Here is a 27,671-nt window from a genome sequence, read left to right as displayed (position 1 = left end):
GCATAAATAATGGAGGGGGGGGCAAAGACCCAAAAATAGGGACACTTTTTAAAAATTGTTCTTACAAACTTAGAAAGTTGATAGAATAACAGGTTTTACGTTAGCATGAATTTTCTGAAGGATATGAAGTCTGAAACTAAAATGTCTGGTTTTCTGACTCCAGTCCTCAATGATTTGCCAGAAAACTACAATTTTGTGATAAAAAGACTAAAAATATGAAGTAAAAATCTGGACATTCTGCGGAAATCTGTACAGTTGAGTTGAGTGGTATGTTGCGGTCCATTCCATTAGAAACCCAAGACTTCTAGAAATTAAAATGTGTAAAATCTCCTTTCTCCATTCCTGTATTGGCTTAATTTTACAATACTTTCTTTTGCCTTCTAAATGTATTATTTTCTTGTATCTTATAAATGTAATTTTCTATGTGGTTGTTGTTCTGCTTAAGACCTCATAATTCTACGCTGTCTGTATTTCCTGAACTCCCCTCTTCTTTCATCATCGTTCCTTTTCACTTTGGTTTATAGTCTTTTGCTTGAGTTGTATATGTGACCCTTGCCTGAGCAGCTGTAGTGTTCTTTCAAACGAAGTAATCCTAAACCACCATGTTCTAAAGGGAGAATCAGTTTATCTCACTTAACTCTTGCCCTCTTACCCTCCCAGATAAATTATCATCCACAACAACTCTGGTTGATAAAAATGTGTCTGACCCATATAAATAAATAAAGGGGCCGAAAACATTTTCATTGCTTGGATCTTACTACCCATGTCCATAATCCAGATTCTTAATTTTTGTAATACCTTTTGTTTAGTCTCAGGACCAAAAGTACACTGGGGTAGTGTACTCACAATAAGAAGGATGCAAGTTAGTAAAAATGTCAGTACAAAGAAGGATTCCTTTACTCAGAAGGTAGTGAGGGAAATGAACAATTTACACTGGTGTTCAGCCAAATTTAATTGCGTAGATGGATAAATGTCCTGACTATGGCAGTGGTGACCCAAGTTTGGTCATCAGCTAGGCTGCCTACTGGAGCTATCAAGAAAGGATGGGAGTGAATCCAGTGGGGGGGGGTTGCAGAGCAGGGTGCATACTACGACATTGTGATACACATCCTGGTGGTGGGCTTTTGTCTCAGAAAGATGCTACCTGGTGGTAGCCTTCAATAGAAAATGTAAAGAAGTATGCAGTCTCAGGGAGAAGGCTTTGCGGGATGCTGGCGAAGGTAGAAGCACCATTATGGCTGTCTATATGACAGCTCTTCCGGACAGCTTTCACTCTCATACTGTCCTTGGGTATTTCTCTTAGTATTGGAAAACAAGTGGGGGATGATCAAAGTCTGACTGGGGGAAGATTGATGGTGGGTAGGCACTGGGGTAAAAATCACCTTGAAACAAAATTTTGTATAGAAGAGTTCAAGCACAGTAGAACACACACAGGTTTAATTTACAGCTGTACAGATACATGGAACATAGCAAGTATGAGATGGTTTAAGGTCAAAATTGTCATTTAGACAGTTGCTCCTGCCTGTGTGTATTTGGCTGTTGTAGATTTTCCTTGATAGGTTAGTCACTGACTGTACTACTTAGCTGTACTGCAAGACTCCAGATGATAGACCATTTGCCTGGTAAAAGAAACCCATCCTGTGAACAGTCTCTCAATCTGACATGCTGTTAGGCATTTCTGCTGGGTAATGCTGCTAGTTGGAGACTGTATATTAGTGCAGCAAACATGAACTGTCTGTAATCCTGGAAATATTAACCTAGGAGTGAGGTGCACATTTGAACACAAGCTAGCAAGTGTGAATCAAAACTGGGTGCTGCAGCATTCCAGGCACCTGCTCTTCCCTAATGTTATGATTTTATTCAAGTCTATGTTGTCCATTATCAGTTATTCAAAATGAAATTGTATGCAATGCAATAAGCAAGGCCCCCTCATGAGTCGTGTATTATACAAGGCAGTAACAATTAATGTTTTAATTGACTTGTGTATTTAAGTTGTTACCACTAACTGTTTGTGTTATTGTGTCCCTTGCATTCTGAGGTCTGCATCCCCCTGGTGTGTTTATTAATAGCACATTTATTAAGTGCGTATATGCATGTTGGTAGGTTAGATAGACTGAATGCTGACTTGCTCTTAATCCACAGCTCCCATGGGACTCTCTAGCTTGTTGATTAATTTGACATGTAGAACTAAGCTGTTAAGCCTTTTTCCCTGTTATGTTAACGGTTTCTTTTTATTTGCATGTTGCATGCTGTTCCATTGCAAAACAGAAGCTGACGAAGGTAAACTCCATTTATTATTTCTTTTCACATTAGCAATTTTGTTCTCTCATTCCTGCTTTTATTTTTTCCATCTCTGCTTGTGCTTTAATGAGTTTGTAGCTTTTGGCAAGTATTTCTTATACAAATTTGAATGTTTGCCATCTATTGTTTCTATACAATATTATAGCATGTGGTGCTTTTCTCTCAGATGAGGGTGAAGGTATGTATACAAATAGTTTTTTTTTTCCCCAATTCTAATGTTATTTTTTTATTTACGTCTGTTAAATGCTTCCTATCATATGTGCATTTGAGTTCATCTTGAACAATTCACAATCGAGACAGATTGTGACATTCTTGCAGAATTTGTTTTCTGCTTTGGCCCGAGTGTCATACATAATGTTGAACTGCAGTTATTCCCCCTCACTGCGTGGTTTTGTTTACCACTCACAGACATTAACACTGGTAGCATTTGTTTTTTTTTTTCTCTGTACCAGCTAAGCACTGTTACCCTTCTCCCCACCCCTAAATGTTCTTGTTCCAGCTACTTCAGGATTATCCCCTTAGGTGGTACCAGGAGAAAAGAGATTGAGAACGGAATGAATCGACAGGAAAAGCTTTGCCATGATTTTTTTACACCAAGAACACACATTTAGATCCTCCAAGATTTTTCGTTATAGTTATGCTGTGGTAACCGTGTGATCATGTTCTGAGTTTTCTCCCATGTTTTTTAAGTAGCTGCTTAGTGTACATGTACCACCAGAGTGTGAGTGTGTGTGTGTGTGTGTATGTGTTATGCACATATTCATTGTATAGGTTGCCTATTGCCACTTTGCTACATTTTGTGAGTGCAGTATCAGGCTGCAAGTGCTGTGGCATGAACCCTGTGTCAGAAGAACATTCATCATGTACCCTGTAGAATTCTGAAGCTTGAGTTTGTTTCTACAGTTGTGCAACCATTAGCATTGTGCAGAAGGCCTTAAATGCAGCATAATTGGTTGTGCCTTTGCTGTTCTAACCCCAGACTTTGTACATGTACCATAGCAGTTGGTTTAATAACTATTCTTTATCTTGCTAGTTTGTGCATTTGGTATGGAACCTGCCATAATGCTATCTTAAAGTCTGAACTGGAGCTCCTAGGCTATGGCTTTTAGAAGCTATCCGTTTCAGTATCTTGTTTTTTTTTTTTTTTATATTTATTTAGAAATAGGCACTGGCTTGGCAAGTACTCCTGTCATCCTGCATTTGACACCTGATTTTAAATGCATGACATGATTACATGTGCATATGTACATGTGAAGTTGAGAAAAAGCAATTGGGGGAAAAGACCAGTAATGTGTTGACTCTGTTAGATTGCTGCAGATAGTCCCTGTACGTGTACCATTTCTTCTCTCCGAATACCAGGTTCCTTACAATCCCTAACATTTTACATGCTTCTTTTCTTTTTCCCTTGTCAAGTATTCTTTCACCACAGCACTTTAAACATAAATATAAATATATATATATATATATATATATATATATATATATATATATATATATATATATATGGATTCACTATACAATCTCGAAGTACTGAAATGTCGAATTTCAGTATTTCGAGACTGAATAGTCGAAAAACCACATACACGAAAACCCACAATAATGAACACTACAATTGCGACCATTCACACACACATACACCTACCTAACTAAACAAACAAAACAACACACACAAACACACTTAACCTACCTATAAGCAGGGGGCAAGCCACCCTACACCCCCCACGTAGGGGGCTGCACCCCCCACACCCCCCTACTTATATATTCTAACTCTGAGGTTGCACTAAACACACAAACGCACAACAAACACCACAGCACACACTCACACACACTAAAATCCCTACCCATTATCCTCAAACACACAACACTTACCCGAAACCCCAGATAAATCCACAAACTGCACCGCACGTCATGAACACGACACCACGATAGTGGCGGATTCGACATTTGTGGCTTCGTCATAGTGTAGTTTCAGTTAACTGCACTTTCCACTATTCGGTCTCGACGTACTGAATTTCAACATTTCAGTACGTCAAGATTGTCTAGTGTATCTATAGATATAATGTGTGTGTGTGTGTGGCTGCAGCTGACTGTCATGGCATGCATTCATTACTTGCTACAATTTCTAGTGCATTTCATTGGTTGCAATGCTTGAATTATATTACAGTCGAATTGCATTATTAAGGCTGCAGTATCATTTCTGGAGTTATTCACTTTTGGCACAGTTGAGCAGTGTCAGATTTAGTATATTTAATTTCTGTTTCTTTTAGGTGATCAGAAGTGACACATAATGAAACAGCTGTTTTTGTGTGCCAATGGAAGACATTACCAAAGAAGTTTCACAATATATTTTATGTTGATGAAAGTTTATTGGCAATGTAAATGAATGTAAATATATTATATATACGTACATACATGCATACATACATTATACACACACACACACACACACACACACACATATATATATATATATATATATATATATATATATATATATATATATAAAAAATAAGCAATCTATATTAAATCATTACTTGAATTTTCCTCCTTCAGACTACTGCTTTCGCTTTCCTTTTCACTCCAGTCTACTGTTTCAGCTCTGACACTCCTACCTTGTAGTGCAGTCTGTACATATCGTAATCCTTTGACTTTCTTTTCTTCAGAATAATGTTTTATTAGACTACCCCCGCAGGACTGAGCCTAATGGCTTTTGTCTGCACTCATTTGGCCCATTTCTTCCACAAAGGGTGGTAGGAATCCTGGGTGAGGTAAGAGCCCTATGGTTCGGCCCGTTCAGTCTTGCCAGCAAGCAAGCATCAGTTGGTAGGGAGTGGGTCAGTTTTCTAGTTCTGGGGGGTCTATATTAAATCAGCGAACGCGTAAAAAAGTGAACACTGATTTATCAATCCCAGGCTTACAATCCTGAACACTTAAAACAGCCATTTTTTTCTCAAGGGGGAAAAAAATCGCTGTTCTACAAAAGAAAAAAAAAACATTAAAACACAACATAAAGTGGGGGACTTCACCCCCCTACTTAAATATACCAACTCCGAGATCGCACTACAGTGAAGAAAACAGCAAAGTAATGGAGGCGGCCAAGCAATTTCTTTCCCAGTGAAAGAAATCGCTTATATGCCATTTCGTGCTTTCAAGTTCGATCAAGACACATTCGAAAGAATGTGTCTTCGATCATATAATAGGAACTCGTTCTGTGTGATAGCCTACCCTTTTCCCTGGCAGAGAACCCTCCTTCTTGGGTGTCTCTTTTGAGCTCCACTATAACTGCCCTCCAAGGGGAAGCAGGTCTCCTCATGTTGATTTCCCTTCTACTCACTGTGTGACTTTACACACAGCCGTGTGGGCTCATTAGACTGTAGCTCCACAGGCTAGCCACCTAGTGCATTTGGTATGTGTTGTTCATTTGGCAAGCCAGGCCCACTTTCCTCCCTTCAGGATGAAAAACCAGCAACAGTTTCTCACTCCCATTCCCCCCCCTCTAGTTCCTGTATATACCCAAAATGTTATTTCAATTCAGGGCACCTGTGGCGTAGTCATGGGTTTATAAGTTTCTTTTCGTCATAGACTTATCTGTAAACTTAAACCCCTGGATATAACAACATGTCTTTGCATACTACTAGAGACTGTCATGTCAACACTTTTTTGAATGCCTGTACCCTGGAGTGCACTGATGTCATTCCCAGATTAAATCAGCCGTTAAGAACTTCCAGTCTTGCCTCATATGTCTTTGTTTCCCATGCTTATTAGTTATGTTTGTGGGTTTATGAGACCCTTTTACTGCTGTATTATTCTAGTTTTATTAAGGTACACAGTTCTCCAGGTGGACATTGAACAAACTGTCTTTAAAACAAGATTTTCTTTTTCTCTGAGCTATTTATCATAGCCCCCTTCACGCACACACACACACACACACACACACACGCACACACACACACACACACACACACGCACGCACGCACACACACACACACACACACACACACACACACACACACAGAGTCATTGTTTTGGTCCTCTTAACAGGAGTCTCACAATAAGTCTTACTTTAGATGTAGATCATTTTTGAGGTAGTTAGTTCTCAAACAGTGATTTCTATGTTGTTCTACTTGCAACAAGATGGGGCTATGCAGTCATACAGAGCAGTTGACTTGTGAAATGTTGTACATCATATTTGTTCGGATTAATCCCACATGAGATTTATCATCTTGCGTGCAGGTGAAACTTATTTCAGTTATCTTTTGAATATTTTTGCCAGAGTAGTAAGGGGATCTGACTCTGAAGACCCTTTGCAGTTATGTGGTTTCGTTTTCTGAGATCCTTGTTTCAGGACAAAATAATTGCCCTCTCTAGTTTCTTAGTTTAATACCATGTGCAGTTCCTGCCAGTGTGGACTGTTACTTCACTTGGACTAGAAGTGCATGAGCTTATTGATAATTTCCAGCTGCTTGCACAGTATTGATCTTGGACGTAATCAGTATAAGAATTCTAAGGACTGTCCCCCTATGTAAGCTCAGTGAAGAGTTGGAGTACAGAGTGGTGAAGATAAGGTCTCTCTGAAGGCAAGACATCTCCACATTTTAGTCTTTTAAAGCCCTCTGAAACAGTCACCTTCATCAATTTTATTCACTGTGTTTGAGGGCTCTGTATAGACCATTCAAGAACCTGTGCTGCCTTTAACACAGCCTTTCCTGGATTTTTGTTGACCCAGATGTTCTTCATCTCACATTGCTGCAGTCCTGACACTTGGGTAGTCCGCTGTCCCAGTCGGCCCGAATACCAAAGTATAAGGCTGACGTCGGTCAAGGCGCATTAGTCTGACGTCAGGACGTCAGGGTACAAATGCGCATGACCGACGTCATTTCCTCAGTCTTTTTTGCCGCATGGTCCGATGCAGAAGCAGTTTTGCAAGTGCAGGTTGGCGTTCTGAGATTTTCCGAAGTCGGAGTTTCAGACCGAATCCAAGTTGGCTAAGTACTGCTGGGGAATATTTTGGTTTTTTCTTGCCTCAGTATTTTACCGGATGTCAGAAAAAGTGAATAACTGTATTTCTTGTGGGAAACAGATACCTCATAGGGATTACCATACCTTGTGTATACCTTGCTTAGGGCCTGAGCACGACGTTGGTTGTCGCTCTTGTGCTAGATTTAACAAACGCACTATAAAGAGAAGATTAGATTGTGCCAGGTTAGTTTTGGGAAGCGGTGTAATTATAAAATGCCGCCGGATGCTCCGGCCCGCTTCATCAAAAAGCGCAAGGACAAAACAGCAAAGCCTAGGCTGGAAGAACCGTCCGTGCGGACGCCGGTTCTTTAGAGGGCTCGGTGGAGCCAGAGGTTCAGCCAGTAATTTCTTTGGAATCCCAGGGAGAGACTTTAGTACTGCAAGATGTGACCTCTCAGGAGGTAGGCCAGGCGGAAGGGGCTTCTCAGGTAGCTGTTCTTCCCTCCCTTCCTAAGGTGGTTAGGCCCTCCCTGCTGTTTCCAAGGCTTCTCCCAGGGCAGGCCAGGTTTTGTTTCAGGTGTTACCCCTAGTTCTTCAGGGTCTGTACCTAAGAAGCATATGCTTAAGATGGCAGAAGATTTGATTACAATGATTAGAGGTTCTATGCCCCCTCCTGATAAGAGGCCTAGGGTGGAACCTGAGCTTGGGTGTTTTGAGCAGTGTTCGGATGCTTCTGAGTCTTTGGCTGAAGACTTGCAGGAGTATTCCCCTTACTCTGATTCTGATGTAGATGATTCTACTCCTTCTGCTTCTCCCCCTGAGGATTTTTCATTTTCAGAGACTCTTCATTCCATGAGGGAGCATTTTAAATGGGAAGGTCAGGATTTCTCTGATTCCAGGAAAAGGCTGAGGGAATTTTTGTTTCTACCCCAGCATAGGCCTTTAGCTATACCTCCTGTTCTAGATGTAGTGGAGGATGTTTTTGCAGAGGCTTCTCTGAACCCTGATTCTTTGCCTCCTGCTCCAGTAAAACCGGATAGATATTATAGGGTGCCTGAAGCTCATAAGTATCTTTGTAAGAGTCCTAGGGCAGACCCAGAAACTGTTTCACAGGGGCCTAAAGGTGTTAAGGCTTCTGTTGTTAAAAATCCTGTTCCTCCAGATAAAGAGGCAAGGGCTTTGGATAGATGGGGAAAGAAAGTGTATACTTCTTCCACTTTGGCCATGAGAGCTTTGAATTGCCAGTTTCATATGTTGAAATACCAAAATTATCTCCTTTCACAATTAAAGTCTAAGGTAGATGCTTTGGCGGAAGGTATTGAGTGTAAAGAGTTGCAGGATTTAGTTCATGTTTCTGAACAGGTGGGTAAGCATTCTTTGCAATGTGGTTTTGATGCTGTGCAGGCCTCTTCGAGGGTGGCTGCCACTGGTTCGGTTCTTCGCAGGCACGCCTGGCTGAGGGATCAGAATTTAGCTGAGCATGTGAAGACAAGGATTTTAGATGCTCCTTTACAATCTGATGTGTTGTTTGGTTCGCCTGTGGAAGCAGTTCTAAAGAAAATGGAAGACAAGGCTAAGTCTATGCAGACTGTTAAAGATTTTTGCAGGTTCAGCCTCCAAGTTTAGTAGAAATTGGCCTACCAAGGGGTGGACATATCCTGCTTATGATTCCCAGTCTAGGGGTAGGTCTAGACGTGGTAGGGGCAGAGCTCAAGGTACTTTTAGGCCTAGAACAGGAGTTCACCTGCTCAGTCTTCTGGTGAGGGCAGGGGTCAGTCCTTTCGTAAACAGACCCAATGACCTGCCTTTTCAGCTGCCAGAATCTTCTCGTCTGGCAGCACCTTTGGGAGGAAGGTTGGCACTTTCAGAGAAAACTGGAGTTTAATTACCCAAGACAGATGGGTATTGGATATCATTCACCACGGTTACAGGTTTTATTTCCATACCTTGCCTCCTTTCAAAGGCATGCCAGACATTCCTCCTCAACAAAGGAAAGAGGCTCACAAGCAAATTTCTCTGTTACTCCAAATAGGGGCCATTCAGCCGGTTCCTGTGCCAGAAAGGGGCCTAGGATTTTATTCTCGCCTGTTCCTAGTACCAAAAAGGGGAACACGTGGAGACCAATTTTGGATCTATCTATCCTCAACACTTATCTGGACATTCCCAAGTTCAAAATGTTGACGTTACAACAGCTTTTACCTCTGCTGGGCAAAGATCACTGGATGGTAACTTTGGATCTCAAGGAAGCTTACCTTCATGTTCCTATCAGACTAATTTGCAGAAAATATCTGCTGAGCTGGGAATTCTCATTATCAGTTCTCTGCATTGCCCTTTGGCTTATCTACTGCACCCAGAGTATTCACAAAGGTTCTGGCTCCAGTGATAGCTTTCTTCAGGCTAAAAGGAATACAAATCTATCCTTATTTGGACGATTGCCTGATTCTGGCTCAAGGAAGGGACGTTCTTCTTCAGCATTTGGAATATGTGATAGCAGTGCTAAGATGCCTAGGGTATTCTGTGAACGAAATAAAGTCCAGTCTAGTACCCTCTCAAGACATGTGCTTTCTGGGTGTGAGACTGAATACAGCAACCCAGATGGCCTTTTAACCCCGGACAAACAAAAGAATCTTTCTCTTTACTTCCATCAACTATCTCATCAGTCCGGGCTGACTGCAAGGACAGTCCTTCAAGCCTTAGGGTTCATGGCATCTTGTATTCTGGTGCTTCCCAATGCCAAACTGCATATGAGGAAGCTGCAATGGTATCTCAAAAATGTATGGACACAGCACTGCCAGGATTTGGACACTGTCATTCAAATAATTCCTTGCATTCAGAAGGAATTTTTGTGGTGGGCTCAGGAATGTCACCTAAACAAGGGACTCTCTGTGAACCGGCCAGAGGCGAGTCAGATTCTAACGACAGATGCCTCAGACACAGCTTGGGGAGCTCATCTGAATGGAAAGTGGATACAAGACAAGTGGCCTGCCAGACTGCAGCATCTACATATCAACATGAAGGAGATGTTAGCAGTCCAGTTTGCATTACTGGCTTTCAAGGATTTACTTCTTCCAGGGCAGGTGTTGATTCTAACAGACAACACAACTGTCATGTGGTACATCAACAAACAAGGGGAACACATTCTTATCCTCTATGCAGGCAAGCAATGATTTTGTGGAGACTGCTAAGCTTGCAACTGAATCTTCAAGCAAGGTTTCTGCCAGGAGCACAGAACTCCTTAGCAGATGTGTTAAGCAGGCAAATCATGGATCCCCATGAGTGGAAACTGGATCTTCATGTATTTCAGACATTGACAGTGTCATGGGGAACTCCAGACATAGATCTGTTCGCTTCTCCACTAAACCACCAGCTGCCAAAGTTTTGCACGAAAAGGTTTCATCACGCAGCCTGGAAAGTGGATGCTCTTTCTTTCAGTTGGAAAAATCTTCATGTGTATGCCTTTCCACCTCTGCCTCTCCTCCCAAAGGTACTTCTAAAGGTCAGACAAGACAAACCAAGGATGATTTTAATAGCTCCAGATTGGCCTCGGCAGCACTGGTACCCATTGCTGAGGAGTCTGGTAAGGAAGCCTCCATGGCCCTTACCTTTGATTCCACACCTATTGTCTCAGAAGGACGGGCATCTACTCAATGTCAAGCTTCACTCTCTTCATCTAACAGCCTGGCATATTCTGTTTTGAACCATAGCAGGTCTCAGCTTCCTCAACAAGTTTTGAATGTGATTATGGAAGCCAGAAGACCTAGTACAAGGAAAGTGTATGCAGGAAAATGGAAGAGATTTTCCTTTTGGAGTGCAGCAAAGGATTTGGATGTTTCTGAGCCAAATTTGAGTGTGGCTCTTCAATATCTTACTGAGTTATTGGACAAAGGTTTGTCTTTCTCTTCCATTAAGATTCATGCTGCAGCAATTTCAGCTCACTATGATTGTGACCCACCATTGTTTTCTCATCCATTGTTCAAGCAATTTCTTAGAGGGGCAAAGAATATAAGACCCCCAAGAGCTCCTACTCCTGCTTGGGACCTCAATTTTGTGTTGGAGAAACTCACTCTACAACCTTTTGAGCCTGCAGCTACTGCTGAATTGAAATATTTGTCATGGAAGACTGCTTTTTGTTAGCCATTACCTCTGCAAGAAGGGTGTCTGAATTGCAGGCCCTTATGGCGGTTGAGCCTTTCCTGATTTTTCATAAGGATAGGGTATCTTTACGTATTAATCCTTCCTTTATGCCTAAAGTGGTTTCTAGTGTGGCTTTAAACCAAACTATTCATTTGCCTACCTTTTATGCAAATCCCCAAAATAAGGGGGAAAAGATTTTGCACACTTTAGATGTACACAGGCAATTACGTTATTATTTAAGCAGGACTAAGGATTTTAGGCAGTCTCAGCAGTTGTTTGTTTCATTTGCTTTGAGTTCTCAGGGTAAGCCTGTGTCAAAACAAACTATTTCTAAGTGGATTGGGTTTTGCATTACTTTCTGTTACTCCCATCATGGCAAGGAGATTCCAGCTGGGATTAGGCCTCATTCCACTAGGGCTACTGCCACTTCAACAGCATTTCTAAGGGGGGTGGCAACTAAGGATATTTTGGAGGCTGCTACATGGAGTTCAGTGCATACTTTCTCTAAGCATTATCACCTTCCTCTCTACTCTAAATCTAGGGCTGGTTTTGCCACTGCTATTTTACAGGGCATGTTGTCAGCTCCTGCTTCTTTGTGATTTGCCATCCTCCCTTACCTCTGCTTTGGGATTCTACCCAAGTGTCAGGACTGCAGCAATGTGAGATGAAGAACATAGTACAGTTTTGTACCTACCATAAATGTAGATGTTCGAAGATCCACATTGCTGCAGTCCAATTTACCCTCCCTCCTTCCCCTCTATGATTAGGGGTGGTTGTGTGGGTGGGATTGTACCTTTATGACTTTGTATATATTGTACATATATTTGGTACAGGGGTGTTTGGTGTGTTGTTGTTTTTGGTTTGGCCTTATCTTTTTAGGGTCTTCTGACATCTGGGGCAAGAAAAGACTGAGGAAATGACGTCGGTCATGCGCATTTGTACCCTGACGTCCTGACGTCAGACTAATGCGCCTTGACCGACGTCAGCCTTATACTTTGGTATTCGGGCCGACTGGGACAGCGGACTACCCAAGTGTCAGGACTGCAGCAATGTGGATCTTCGAACGTCTACATTTATGGTAGGTACAAAACTGTACTTTTTCAACACTCAACACCTACCTGCGAGTCACTATCTGTCTCCCATACTTGGTAAATATAAAACATCCCACTTCTGGATCAGAGATAAGAAAACCCTTTCTTCTCCTCTTGGAGTCCTCCTGGTGTGATTCTGAGGACAGTAAGACTCCTGTTTCAGAGACAGAGTGAGTGATTCCTACACACACCCATACCTCCCCTCAGTGAGCCCTGCTTTGGAGAAACTATCAATGTGCTGGCCTGTAGCTCTTCTGCCTTCTTCCCAGAAGAGAAAGGTCCATGTCATTTCTTCACATTTATATTACTTGGTAATTGCATTACACATATAAAATGTGAGTAGCAGTGAATAGTACTGTTATTGCTTTGATTTATGGAGGTTTGTCATGCAGTGTTTGTGATTCTTGGTGGTTTGGCTTGTTTAGAGGGAGTGGGAATGAGAGAGTGGAGTGTTGTGTTATTTTAGGTTTTTTTGAACTACAGCTGCATGTCTGCTGTACTGTTTTCTGCAGCAGAATCTCATAATGACTGACAGGGAATTATTTTTAACTATTGTGTTGTTTGACCTTTCTCTGCAGTTTATTTAGTATTTATTTATTTTACATTTGTTAACTGGGTAGTGTCCGGCTGGGCAAGTAGCTCGTTTTCAGCGGAGACATGGAGAGAAAAGCTCCCTAACAGTAGTACAAAAAAGATTACAAAAAATTTACAAAGATTTACAAAGAATGTACAAAAAATTTAACAGTTGCCTGCAATAACAATTTACAAAAAGAGAATGTAAACAGAAAACATTAAATTTCCTAAGCCTTACTACAGACAGTAATATGAAACTCATTAGATACATAACTAAAATAATCCATTGTGGTATTTTCATCTGCTAGAAGTAAGTCAAAGAGAAGATGTCAGAAAAGAAACATTTGATTGATGGCATGAGAAACTAGCCAGGAGTATTAGAGGAGCATCGCCATTGTTGAGTAAGGTATTCCTTCAGGAGTTGTTTGAAGTTATGACTGTCTGTGTTTTTTAGGATATTCTGGAGTATTGGATTCCACATGGCTACTTTATAGGAGAAGAGAGAGTTACTAAAGTAATTATGGGACTTTGTTACCTTGAGTATAAGTTTGTCAGATGATCTAATGGTCTGGGGGTTGGTATTTAGTTGCACTAGGTTGGAGTGTACAGGGTAGTTTACAGATTTGTGGATAATGTAATGGGCAGTGGTGAGCTGATTGAGCGATAACAGAATGAGAAATTTAAGCCAGTGTAATTTTTGAAGAGCAAGACAATGGTGGCTCCTGTTGTGGGTATATTAGCAACAAATGTTGCTGTTTTGTTATAGCAGGAATCAAGTAGATGTAAATCAGACATGCCCAGGTTAGTGAAAATTTGAGAACAGTAGAGGAGACTAGATAACAGGTGGGATCTGGCCGTGGCTAGTCTGACGTTTTGAGTGAGGTAAGGTTTGGTCCTATGTAGTGCACCAAGTTTGATGTCAACTTTTTTAATTGTGAGTGATGTGTTTATCTCTATTGTGAGACCAAGTAGTTTTGTGTGGTTAATTGGTTCTATTACAGTGTCGTTAATAGAGTAGATGGAGAGAAGAAGTGGGTTTGCTTTGGATTGCCTGTTGGAGAAGATCATTAACTTTGTTTTGTTGGGTTTAGGATGAGTTGAAGTTCATTTAGGTCATTTTCAATATCTAGAAACAATTTTTGCAGTTTATCCTGGGGTTCTTGGGGTGTGAGAGCAGAGCAAATAAGACTGGAATCATTGGCATATTGAATGATAGAAGTAGATTTAGTGGCAGTGTTTAGACTATTTGTGAATATAGCATCAAAGGATGAGAACCACAGGTGCAAAATCCAGTAAAATACTGTTTATTGGTAAGCGCTTTCATCAGGTTTAAAAATCAACAAACTTCTTCAGACACCATTTTACAAACATGCCCAGCCATTTATACCAGTGTCATAACTACCAGCAGCCAATGACTTCAAGTAAACACCTCCACATGATTCATTTAAAAATTCAGGAACCTACAAGTTTTAAAAAGTACATGTTCCTTAAAAAGAAATTCACAGCACAATTAATGTTGCATTACATCCATTTACCATTTGAATTTATACATTACACCATATTTCTAGTGATAAAGGATGTAATTCTATCTATCATACACTTTTAATTTAAACAAACTAGAAACGGACACCATAGGTTCATAGGTAGGTACTAGGCTATCGGCCCTAGGGCCCATACAAGCCTAGCCAAAAAATGTACCCTGGCTTTCGCCACCCAAGAAAATTATTTTCCTGTGCCCCTGTCGAGCAGAGCCACAGAAGTGATCCCCGGGGTGAATTTCCCATTTCCCATCCAATCATCAAGATTTTTTCTCAAAGAGTGCTAATGAGGAGCTCTGTTTGACATAGATAGGTAGTCTGTTCCAGAGTATGGGAAGTCTCTGGGACAGGAATCTATCCCTCCAGCATGTTCTGTTTATTGTGGTGACAAGGTTAAGGTCCCTAGAGCGTGTAGCTCGGAGGATTGGGATTTCTTTAAGTGGAGCATGTCCAACAGCTCTGGGTTTGACATAGCTTTGTATGTTAGGCAGAGATCGCCCCTGAGTAGGCGATATGTGATGGAGTAAAGCTGTAGTTTTTTGAGACGGTCTGCATAGGACATCTGTTTGAGGCCAGTAATCCTCTTTGTGAGGCATTTCTGTAGTCTTTCCAGTTGTTGTAGATGTCTTGTGAGGTACATACCAAAAGGGGCGTTGTACTCTATAATGGGTCTAATGAGTGATGAGTAGAGGGTAACAATGACCTCTTTTTTTTCTGGATGAGAATCCTTTTGTGATGAGATGAGCCACGTAGAAGGATTTCCTGACCACTGTGGCGATTTGATTATCAAAGAAGAGACTACTGTCCACCTGTGTCCCAAGGTCTCATCACATTTTTGGCATTAAGTAGACCACCAGCTATGTGGTAGTTCATGGGTACAGAGTTTTTACCAAAGGGGATGACAATACACTTTTTGGCATTGAGCTTCAGGCCATGGCTTTGACACCAGGTATCTGTCTCAGTAAGGCCCTTTTGTAGTTTGTCCACGTCGTTAGGAGATTCGATTATGGCTCCTAGTTTGCAGTCATCTGCAAACTTTGTTAGCCAAAGACCTTCTGTGTTGGCCTGCACTTCAGAGAAGTAGATACCAAACAGGAGAGGACCCAGGACTGAACCCTGTGGTACTCCATTTGTCACTGGTCTGATGTCGGATTTGGAATCTGCTACTTTCACAGTGTGGGTTCTGTCCGTGAGCCAGTTGGCAACCCATCTTGTGACATGGGGATTTTTACCTAGTTTAGTGAGCTTATCTATAATTCCAGAGTGGGGGATGGTGTCGAAAGCCTTAGCGAGATCCAGATAAGCTGTGTGAACCATTTTATCCTCATCCATGGCTTTGGTGGCTGCTTCAAAGAAGTCACTCAGGTTTAGGAGACATAATCTGCCTTTTACAAATCCAAACGGAGTAGGATCCAGAGTTTGGAGATTACCAATGTCCTTGTTTATGAGTTCCACGATGATACGTTCCATGGCCTTGCAGACCAGGCTCATCAGGCTAATGGGGCGGTAGTTCCCGGGGTCCTTCGTGGCTCCCCCTTTGTGGAGTGGGATAACTGTCGCAGTGCGCCATTCAGTGGGTACAAAGCCTGAGGTGAGGCTATGATTGAACATGGTACTTAGGTAGGGTGCCAGTTCATTCTGTAGTTCGTGTAGAACGCAGCCTGGGATATTGTTAGGTCCCATGGATGCTGTGTTCTTGGCTTTGGAGAGTGTGTTTTTTACCTGTGCAGCTGTGATTATAGGAACTTTGCATTCTTCCGGTATAGAGATGGGCTCTCTAGGGGTTGAGAGGGGGGTAAAGTTAGCACTGAACCTATCTGTTAGAATGTTGGCAATATCAGTTGGTTCTATATATTTAGTGCCATTATGCTGCAACTCAGAGCAGATCTGAGTGTTGCCATTGAGATTCTTGACATAGCTATAGAATGCTTTGTGGTTGTCTTTAGAGTCAGTGGCAATTTTGTTTTCGTAACTAGCTTTGGAGGATTTTATGAGGGATCTCAGCTTCTTACTGAAGCTGACCAGGGAGTTCCTCCAATCATGGGATTTTACTCTTTTTTGCAGTAGTTTCTTTCTTCTGTTGTAGAGTTTGTTTATGGCAGAGGACCACCAGATTGGCTTCCTTTTTTTGTAGGATAACATCTTGGTTCTATTAGGGATAGCATGATCCATGCACTTGTGTAAGTGCTTATAAAGTGCATTTGTGTAGGATTCGGCAGTCATACCTCTATTGTCCGTCTGCATGGGTGTCATGAAGTTTGCCACTTCTGTCTTAAGAAGTGTGAAGTTGGCTTTTGAGAAGTTTTTTACGATGGTTTCCCTAATTGGGGCTGGGGGGTGGGATATTTGGATGTCTAGGCTGATTAGCTTGTGGTCGGATCTGACCAATGAGGAATTGACCTCTGGTGTGGAACACTGGTTTCCCATGTTGGTAATGACCAGGTCTAGGATATTGCTGCCCCTGGTGGGGGTGTGAATAAGTTGATCCAAGGCGTTGGAATTTATGAATTCTAGAAAACGTTGAGCAAAAGAGTTGGTACATGAGTAGTTTTCCCAGTTAATGGTGGGGTAGTTGAAATCACCCATTATTAGGGTGTTGGGTTGTACCCTAATACTTTCCAGTGTATCAAGAAATGAGGAGTATGAATCCTGGGGCATGGTGGGGGTCTGTAGCAAGCTACAATTTGGATTGCGGTCTTGCCCAGAGTTAGTTGCACTTGGATAATCTCGGATGCATTATGCTGTGCAACTAGCCTGGAGGTGTGGATATCCTTAATGAATATGGACACGCCTCCGCCTTTAGTGCTTCTTTCTGGGTTAGGTGGCCGAAAGGTGTGGTATGAATTGAAGCCTGGTAATGCAGGGGTGCTCTCTGGAGCTTTGAACCAGGTCTCTGTCACTGCACAGATGTCTGTGTTCTCCATTTTAAGGAGTGCCTCGAGTGAGTGCATTTTGAGGTTTAGACTTCTAGCATTGAGTAGCATTACCCTCACATTTTGCTTGCTTGTACCTGTTACGGTGGTGAATTTGTCATTTGAACCTTGCCTAAAAAAGGCACTATAGGGGTGGCAAGAGCCTTAGCCAGTGTCCGGAATCCTAAGGGCGACAGATGCAGGCCATCTCTGGCAAAGCATCGTGGGCTGTCGATCATGTCGTCCCAGGCAGACAAATACTGGATCCCCTTAGAATGACACCAGAAGCTTAGCCAATTGTTGAAGTCAATCATTTTGTCCTTGTACTGTGGTATCATTTTGGGTGATGGCAGGATGCTACTCAGGGTTAAGGTCATACTGCCTGGGATACAAGATCGGAGAGCTCCTCCATGTCTCTTTTCATGTAGTCCAGGGAGTGCCTCAGGTCATTCACACCAACATGGACAATGACAGTGTCATATTTGTACTTATTGTGGAGTGACCTGAGTGCATGCGTTATGTGGCGGATCCTGGCACCTGACAGGCAGCTGACAGTAACTTTCTCCTTGTTTAGTCTAGTGAGTGGAACATCAGTGTGCCTGACTATAGAGTCACCTATGACTAGAGTGTTGGGTACGTTATTATGCCTTATGGGCTGTGGTTGAGTGGCACACTGAGTTTGTGGGCTATGTGTCATTTGGGTTGTGTTGGGGTGTGGAGTTTGCTTGCGTTTATGCTTTGGATGTCCCTGATGCTTGGGCAGGTTTTTATTGAGAGCCTCCGCGAATGTGGGTGTGTGTTTTGTGTTTCTATGTGTGTGTTTTGGTGGTGTAGGTTTTGAGGGACTATGTGATGAGTGTGATGTGGTGCAAGTGTTTACCTTCTCCTCTTGACTGTCTAGTCCAGTCTTGGGTGAAGAGAGCTTTGCTTGCTGTTTGGCTGTATAAGTGCATCTCTCACAGGTTGTAGTGTTGGGTGGTAGGAGGAGAAGGGTTGTCTGTGTACATGAGGCAATTTCTGCATTGCCCGAAGATGCCCAGATTCATCAGGTAGACAGGAGAAATCACTGGGAGCTGACCCTTAGACATGCCTGGATAAGTGCTTATTTATTAAGTACTAAAAACTGCTTTCCACTAGACAAGTGAGGAAAGTTGAGTGCTGTAGTAATTTGCAGCTTATGTAGTGCTGACAATGAGTTCTGAACAAGTGCTGAGTTTAAAGAAACAGATTTGAGTGCTGAAACTAGAAAACTGGATAGTTATAAGAAAAAAAAAACTAAGCTGGAAGGCTTCCCTCCAACACAGAAGGGCTTGGGGGCTCAGAAGCCTACAAACAATCTATACCACTTAACAGGAAAGGCAGGAAACAAGCATAATTTTTTTTTCTGTTTCCCAGATGCTCTCTTTGTACACAGTAGGAGTGCCTGAAATCAGAATATGATCTCACTGCACTCAGTTGAGTGAGCAAATGAGATGGGCCCAGGAGGAGTATCCAAACACAAATTTACAAGAGGGGCGGGCAGTTTCAAGGCCACTAAGATTAACACCAAAACAAAAACAGGGAGGGTGGGTGGGACTAACTGAAGAGCAGAGTCAAAACTTCCAGTTCAGTTAATATTCCTGCAACACAGTTAAATCAATTTAAATACTGTATTATTTGAAAAAAAAGTGCAGATAAAGGTACTTAAATTCTCTTATACGTCCAGTTGAATACAGCTAGATCTTAGCCAGCCAAAGCTGAGGTTTTAAGCAGAAAATATTTCAAACTGTACCACTTAAATAGGCAAGGGCAGGAAATCAAAGAATGTGGCTACCCCCACACCTGCAATTACTAACAAATAATAAAATTCAAGCAAGCACTGACTGAAGAGCAGAGTCAAAACTTCCAGTTCAGTTAATATTCCTGCAACACAGTTAAATCAATTTAAATACTGTATTATTTGAAAAAAGTGCAGATAAAGGTACTTAAATTCTCTTATACGTCCAGTTGAATACAGCTAGATCTTAGCCGGCCAAAGCTGAGGTTTTTAAGCAGAAAATATTTCAAACTGTACCACTTAAATAGGCAAGGGCAGGAAATCAAAGAATGTGGCTACCCCTACACCTGCAATTACTAACAAATAATAAAATTCAACATGCACTGACTGAAGAGCAGAGTCAAAACTTCCAGTTCAGTTAATATTCCTGCAACACAGTTAAATCAATTTATATACTGTATTATTTGAAAAAAAGTGCAGATAAAGGTACTTAAATTCTCTTATACGTCCAGTTGAATACAGCTAGATCTTAGCCGGCCAAAGCTGAGGTTTTAAGCAGAAAATATTTCAAACTGTACCACTTAAATAGGCAAGGGCAGGAAATCAAAGAATGTGGCTACCCCCACACCTGCAATTACTAACAAATAATAAAATTCAAGCAAGCACTGACTGAAGAGCAGAGTCAAAACTTCCAGTTCAGTTAATATTCCTGCAACACAGTTAAATCAATTTAAATACTGTATTATTTGAAAAAAAGTGCAGCTAAAGGTACTTAAATTCTCTTATACGTCCAGTTGAATACAGCTAGATCTTAGCCGGCCAAAGCTGAGGTTTTTAAGCAGAAAATATTTCAAACTGTACCACTTCAATAGGCAAGGGCAGGAAATCAAAGAATGTGGCTACCCCCACACCTGCAATTACTAACAAATAATAAAATTTAAGCAAGCACTGACTGAAGAGCAGAGTCAAAACTTCCAGTTCAGTTAATATTCCTGCAACACAGTTAAATTAATTTATATACTGTATTATTTGAAAAAAACTGCAGATAAAGGTACTTAAATTCTCTTATTCGTCCAGTTGAATACAGCTAGATCTTAGCCGCCAAAGCTGAGGTTTTTAAGCAGAAAATATTTCAAACTGTACCACTTAAATAGGCAAGGGCAGGAAATCAAAGAATGTGGCTACCCCCACACCTGCAATTACTAACAAATAATAAAATTCAAGCAAGCACTGACTGAAGAGCAGAGTCAAAACTTCCAGTTCAGTTAATATTCCTGTAACACACCATGTCATTTAATCGTGGTGGAACAACTAGCATTCAGATAAATCTGCAACCATACCTCTTTCTCTTCTAAATATAGCTTCCATGGTCCCCCACGAGCTTCACTTTGTATCTGCTGTAATACCGCAAATTTAAAAGTGTGTTTGGGAAATACCTTTAAGTGTCTATATAAGGCATTGGTTTCCTTGTGTTGTGCTATTTCATAAAAAGGCTCTTAAATTCTTTGTGACAATGTACGTTGTGTTTTGCCCACATAGTATCCATGGCATTGTGTGCAAAGCGCAATATAAACCACTGCCCGAGAAAAGCAGCTATATTTGTACTTTATTTTTATGGTCTTGTCCACTACCTTATTGCTGGACCCAATAAAAATGTGTTGGCATTGCTGGCACATACCGCATGGTGCCATCTGACAGGTCAGTGTCCTGGTATCAATACGTTTCCTTTCCAAAATATTTTTTATATTACTACCCTTTCGATATACTACCTTAGGGGTTGATCCAAAAGTGTCCAGCATATCCAAGTCCCCTTTTATAATACTCCAATTTTTGTTTAAAACATCAGTTACCATATAGCTGTCTTCACATAATGTAGTAACAAAAGGACAAAAAGAAGTATCATTAGTAAAAGTTAAATTCCTTTCTTTGCCATGACTAGATTCATATATTGCTAGACTACTGCTAGTCATAAACTCATGTGATGTTTCTACCTGTGTACCAGGTTGAATGGGGGTGGGGGTGATATTAAACTTGACCCTTGTATTAGAGGTACATAAACTCCAGTTTTTCGCTTCCTTATAACTTCATCCCTTGTACTACGAATGAAAGGTAAGGGAATACCCCCTATCCAAAAACATCTACTGACACTTTCTTAGGGGCAGCAAAACAGTTTTGCCAACATGAAAAAAATGTATGAATTCATCTCTATCATAAACACTTTTTTTCCCATTTAAGCACATTCTAAGCTTTCCCACTGAAGCAAGAATGCTTTAGATTTATCCAGTGCTGTATCCCATTAAGGAAGGACATCATCCCCGATCCAAGTTCCATGACTTGTGAAAAAATATCACTTGCAGAATAACTATATCCCGCTTATACAGAAACCTTGATATGTAGCTACACTAATTCACATCCCTTGGCCGCTGTCAGGCATGTGCAAGGAATATTAGGGTTTACAGTTAAAATTCTTCTGATGGCTGCTTAAATGGCTGTGCTTTTGCCCTATGAAGGAGAGATAATGTATATGTAGTGGCTTCAGTGATGTGTAGGTGTGGAGGAGAGAAAATACGTAAATAAAACACAAGCCTTTCACCATACAAATATGGAGTATTGGCACAGTTTTGATGATGTCCCTTGTCTAGAGGAAGCCAAGGCAGATAAATCTTCTATTGAACCAAACATAAGTGGTGCCTGATGCTAGAGGCTTGAAAGCCAGGCTGAAATTTTTCAATTGCTGCACAACATAAAAAGCAAAAGTTTGCCGGTTTTCCTTGTTTCAGTTTCTGGCACATAAGATTTGGCCAGATATCCAGCCATTCAGCCTGAATTGAAGAGAGTAGACCTGATAAATTGACCTACAAAATGCATTACTCCTGACAGAAAACTCTGAGACCTCATAAGTGACCATAAACGAGAAGTATCTATAGAGCCGGAAGTGTGTCCTACATCCTTTGATATCATCCACTTTTCGGAAAGACTTGCGAAAGAAGAAAGAGAGGAAGCAAATGCATTCCACGGGAGGAAAAAATGGGTAATTGCTTCTCACTGGAATTCCACCAAACTGCTCAATGTTCAGAAGCCTTCCTATGACAGTATTAGAATATTGAAGACCTGCTTTCATTAGATGTTTATTCTCATCATTTGTTAAAAGTATGACAGCTAAACAATGTCGCACTCTCTTCCTTCTGACACATAAAGCATAGGCAAGAATACCATGTAGGTGACATCTTCCAGTAGTCGCCACACCTCACTAGACCTGTATCAGTAGCAAGAAAATTCTCCTGCATAGGTCACATTTCAGTCCATGGGACTCCGGCAGTACAAGTCCTTAAAGTGCATCCAGAATAGTACTGGACTGCTGCAAGTCTTATCAGACCTCCACAGCAAATGTAACATTAATCTTATAATAACCAGAATGTGTTGGCTTGTGCCATTCATTTACATTTCACCTGTGAAGTCCTGTTTGTGCTTTCTTATTTGACCCAGGTCATGGCTGAAACATGTTAGCAGAGCAGTCCACTTACCTAGTAACCAAGTAGTTAAAGTGAAGTAAAATAAAGTAGGCAAAAGGGCTATGAGCCTGATATTTCATCCCCATGTAATCCATACAAATCTAGAGAAAATGATCAGGTGCATCCAGTCTGCTTAACTGTCCTTTAAAACTTTACTTTTGAATCGATCTGTCCTCTGTTTCCCTGTTAAAACGGGGCAAACCTCCGCAGTGGATTCCCTCCCTTCTTATGTTCTTGTATTTGAAGCATCTGGTTGCTTTATCCTTAATGGTGTCTTCCATGTCATCCTGCAGCCAGTACATTTCCTGAAGATGACCTTAACATTTAACGTAATTCCTGTGGAGGCAAAACTAGACCTATCCCGAAAACAACTTTCACATACCAGTTAACAAAGGAAATTAGTTCAGGAGGATCTCCCTTAGATTTTCATTAATTTGGTCTGAAAGTTGTCATCCTGAAGTTCATAACTGTCTTAACCAGCTGACAATTTGAAAAGGAGGATGAATGAATTGAGGTGTCTTAAACTGCAACTTAATATTCTACAAGTCCTTCCTGTCATAGGCTGCAGTCTGGTAGACTGCCTGTACTGTAAAGGATGTTGCTTCATAGGGCAGCATGAAAAACTGTGCTGTGGAGACATTCTCCTCCCCATCATAAATTCAAACTGAAGTCATCCAGAAAATGGGAAAAAATTGACTGTGAAGAAACTCTTTTAAAAAAGTCCTGTCTACCACTGCAGCATGCTTTTTCTGAGGTTATGGTAAATACACCCTCAACTTTTTGGGGACCAGGCTTTCCACCTACTCAGAAGACCCAACAGGCTGCAAATCTATGAAACTGAGGATACAACTAGGCCATAAATGCTTGAACTCTAGAATGTCCCTGCCCTGGAAAGCAAGGCACTCACTAAACAAAATTCTCCCTTGTTTGGCCATACAGAAGGTGCTCCTCAGTAGTGAGAAAACCATTCTGTAACTAGCAATGAACTTAAGTAAGTAGCAGTGCTGGAGTCATAATGTAGTCATTGACAATATTTTGAATTCCAGTAGCCATCCCCATCCTCATCTCCTTTAACTGAAGATTATTAAACCTAAAAGTTGCCTGGACTTTTGCAAGTCATGCTGGCCTTTTCACTAACTTGCCCATCCCTTTGTCGATTCCAACATCCCCCACAAGCACCCCTGATGACTACATGAGTTGGACTGAGACAGTGGATCCAAACAGTCAGTAGTTTTGGCTTCCTATGATGAAACACTTGAGGTTTGATGGAATAGCAAAGTGATTAGCAGTCTCTGTGTTCTGCTACTTCTGTTTTAGATGATCTCTTGGGCTTCTGTACTGGATTGTCCATTTGTATTTTCTTGGACTTGAATTTGGATAATAACTGTGATTACAGATTTGCCTGAGGATGATGGAGTCCACACCATGCGAAGGCAGTAGTTGTAAAACTTTCGAGGATGACTGCCTATTAAGGCAGCACAGTTGTCTGTGACCTGTCCCTCCACAATGGCCACAACAGGTAGCTAGTGTGGCCACTTCATCCACATTTATAACACCTATGGATTTTGCCAGCATAAAAAAGAACCCCCTCCAAAAGGCCCACAGAACAAAATTGGTAATCATTTCATTCGTTAGCACTGACAGAAAATTGAACCTATGCAGCCTGTGTTGCTGACCAAAAGCCCATGCATCATCCAAGACTTTGCCTGTGCTGTCACTTTGATTTCAGCAGTAACAATTTATGGGTAAAACTTTGCTTCTGAATTGTACAGTGATGGAGCAAATTTGATTTAGTAAGACATAGAGTAGCAGAAGTCTTTTCACAGTTGGTAGTCTTGAAACTTTTAATATTTAGCCCCAATGACTACCAAACAAGTAATAGTTTCAAAGCTTATGTACTATAGCTCTTCTCTAGTGATGTGGGTCAATGCTTATATGTCTCCTACTGAAAACTCTGTAGTGCCCATTAACATTGAGCATCCCAAAGACTTTCTGTATGGAAGAGGTGTGTGTTTACTCCCTAATCCCTAACAAGCTTGGGTATTACTTCCATCTGCAGTAAATCTACCTCTGACTCTTAAGAAAATATTGGATTCTGTCATAGGCTGCTGAAATTCTTCTACTTACATTGGGTCAGGCTGTCAGGGCCTTGTCTGTGTCTTTATCCAAGTACTGTTTTGTAGGGGAACCTGTGACCTCATTGAGTCATTCCCTGAACTCTCCTTTAGTGCTCATACCCTCTGGTACAGCCAAGACTTCTGTCTCCTCCAGGTCAGTTTCTGCAGGAGCAATGAGTCTTTCTTTGCATTGTCCAAGGTCAGTAATGCTTTTAGGTGCAAAAATGGTTTCTGTCACCATCTTCCTTGTCAGTCTTCACTGTAGAAACAGGAGAAGAGTACAGCATTTTTGGTACTAAAGCTCATTTCAGACCTTATATACATCAAGTAAGCAAACAGATAAAAAAAGGAGAAAATTAATAACCTAACATGCTTTTGATGCAGTTGTCAAGTAACAGGTGAATGCACTTCTTTATGTATTTGTAAACTTTCTTCTGCTTCTCTGCCCAGAGCTTGAGTCCCACTTTTTATTTTACAGTAGTACACTGTCTTGCAACCCAGATTTTCCATATTATACACTTTATTGTCCTGTCATGTCCATCATTCAAAATACCTTTTCCTTTGTTGAAAATGTAACAAAATTCTAGACCCAGTATCCCCATCTTCTGTTATAATTTATTAAAAAATTCTTGAACCTCTCACATTCCAGAGAAGGATGTTTTCATTGTTTCTATAACCTGTGCACATTTCTTCCATGTACATATCATTTCTTTTTTAGTTTTATACGTCGTCAAACTTTCAGACAGGATCCGTTGAATGAGATAACTTCCAAAAGAAGTTCTAGTTTTTTCTTGTGGTTGTTGATCTTTTTTCTTTTCATTTTAGTTCTTATTGAAATCCACCCTTTATACAGTGCCATCCATCTTCCAGTTAGGCCACCAAATTGACAAATGTGGTGCACAGTCCCTGTATCTTACATGCAGGCAGGAATGTGATGTGATTTCTGAAAGTGCATTGTGTAACTGTTCTGCTGGGTACCAACAGAAGCATGATGCATAGGGTGTATGAACGTTGCTCTTCATTCCACTTCAGTCCAGTACTCCATCCCACACTCCTCAGGTCAAGTTTTTGGGGTGCCAAAGTCTAGTTACAGATCCAGGGTACTAGTGGTATAATTGGTGTTTAACTGGATTGCAGACCTGTCTAAATTATCTAATTTTGTCTGTATGCCAAGACTTGCTTTTCTTTGAGAATATTTATTGTCTTTCAGTTATGACAGTCTTGGAATTCCCTATCCTGGTAAAGGAAAAAAAATCTGTCCCTTCCAGCATATTTGTTTTTTAAGTCGCACTTTTTCTAGGTTTCAGTTAATAATTCAATACCTGTGTATACCAATCAGAGAAGAAGAAAAACAGTTTCTTTGTAAAATGGAAACGCTGATACTCTTTGGGGTGGCGCACACTTCATCACCTTGCTAGCCAGTCTTATGCTTGGTGCTTTCATAAACCACATCTTCGGACTGCTGCTGTTTGATCTGCTTTGGGAAATCAGGGTTTGCATGCACATGATTCAGTTGCTGGAGAAATGGCAATCTCATTTCATACGGCAGCATGACAATATTTTTGAGAAATTAGCTTTTGTGTTCTGCTCCTTGTAGTTACACACACATTTTTGATTATTTGGCCTATTCATATGTATTGCTGATTTGTTAAGACATCAGAATTAATTAAACATTTCTTTTCTTAGAAAATTCCATCTTTGCCTTGTTTCGTATGTACGTCACATTATAGTGTTTATGCCGTACTAAGTCCTGCTTTTGTAACATTTCTATTTCTTTTGGAAGCTGGGAGGAAGCAGTTTGCCCGTCACGAGTGGGCCCAGAAAGCAGCTTACCTATTGGGCTGCAGCTTGGAAGAACTTTCATCATCCATCTTCAAACATCAGCCTAAGAGTGGCATGCAGCGATCAACATCTTTCAGGAAAGGGCCAGATGAATTTGGACAGGGAGACAGCTCAGGTATTTCTTTTGAATTGCCCTATATGTAGGTGTATTATTTCATCAAAAATGCCTCTCTTTTTTTGTACCTCTGGAATTAAAAAACTGTAGATATTTGGAAGTTTATGCTCCGAGTTCTGTATTTTTCAGCTTTGAAACAAATGTATTTTTCCTTATTCAGCTTTTGTTACATTTGGGAAGTTTGCATGTGAGCTTCTACAGGTCATACTGGATACTTTCTCTGGACAAGGTGACTTGTGCTACATCCCACTGGATTCCACTGTCGGTCTATAGTCGTATTTGACTGCCAACTTTGAGGAAATGTATGATCAAGAATGCAAATTCATTGATGGTTTGTGGCTAAATAAGTAATACCCTTTATAGCTTCTAAACTTTGTTATACATGTTTATTGTGGAAAACTGAAATGGTATTTCTAATGAAAACCTCCTCAAGTCTTGCAGTACAAATATTTGAAGTTTGTATGCTGAGTGTTATACCTTCCAGATCACCTGGAATATGCTGTGCAGTATTACTATGATCCAAATGTATTTGTGCATCAGCTGTATTGCAGAACTAAGTGGTACTGATGGGTTTTTTTATATTTAATTTTTACATTATCCATTCTTCATAATGATCATGAAATTTAGTAAAAATGTTTAGTATTGACTGCTCAACTGAAAATTGATAGTCATTTATTCGTTCTGTGCAGTGATTTTGTGTTGTTGCCATTATAAAATGGAGTATATAACTTTAGGTGAGAATGCATTTATTTATTATCACCAGAACATACTGTAGGATAACTGACTTCTGAGGTCTACTAACTATCTATCTAACTAATATG

At 40.9% G+C, this 27,671-nt stretch overlaps 1 protein-coding gene across 7 annotated transcripts in view; it reads left to right on the top strand.

Moving 5' to 3' along the window:
- The window catches only part of MYO18A (myosin XVIIIA), a 2,129,602-nt gene that overhangs the window by 1,103,853 nt on the left and 998,078 nt on the right, over positions 1–27,671 (top strand). For 5 of the 7 annotated variants that reach the window (XM_044054445.1, XM_044054444.1, XM_044054443.1 and 2 more), the window contains 2 exons: positions 2,269–2,280; positions 26,677–26,850. In XM_044054445.1, the coding sequence (XP_043910380.1) occupies positions 2,269–2,280; positions 26,677–26,850 (186 nt within the window). The remainder of the gene's footprint in view (positions 1–2,268; positions 2,281–26,676; positions 26,851–27,671) is intronic. The other 2 variants (XM_044054446.1, XM_044054441.1) reach the window with 1 other exon arrangement.

The sequence above is a fragment of the Protopterus annectens genome, chromosome 13.part0 (assembly GCF_019279795.1).
Source record: "Protopterus annectens isolate FY-2018-M chromosome 13.part0, PAN1.0, whole genome shotgun sequence".
NCBI lineage: Eukaryota > Metazoa > Chordata > Ceratodontiformes > Protopteridae > Protopterus > Protopterus annectens.
The sequence above is the reverse complement of the archived record's forward strand: the minus strand, read 5'-3'. Positions and strand labels throughout refer to the sequence as shown.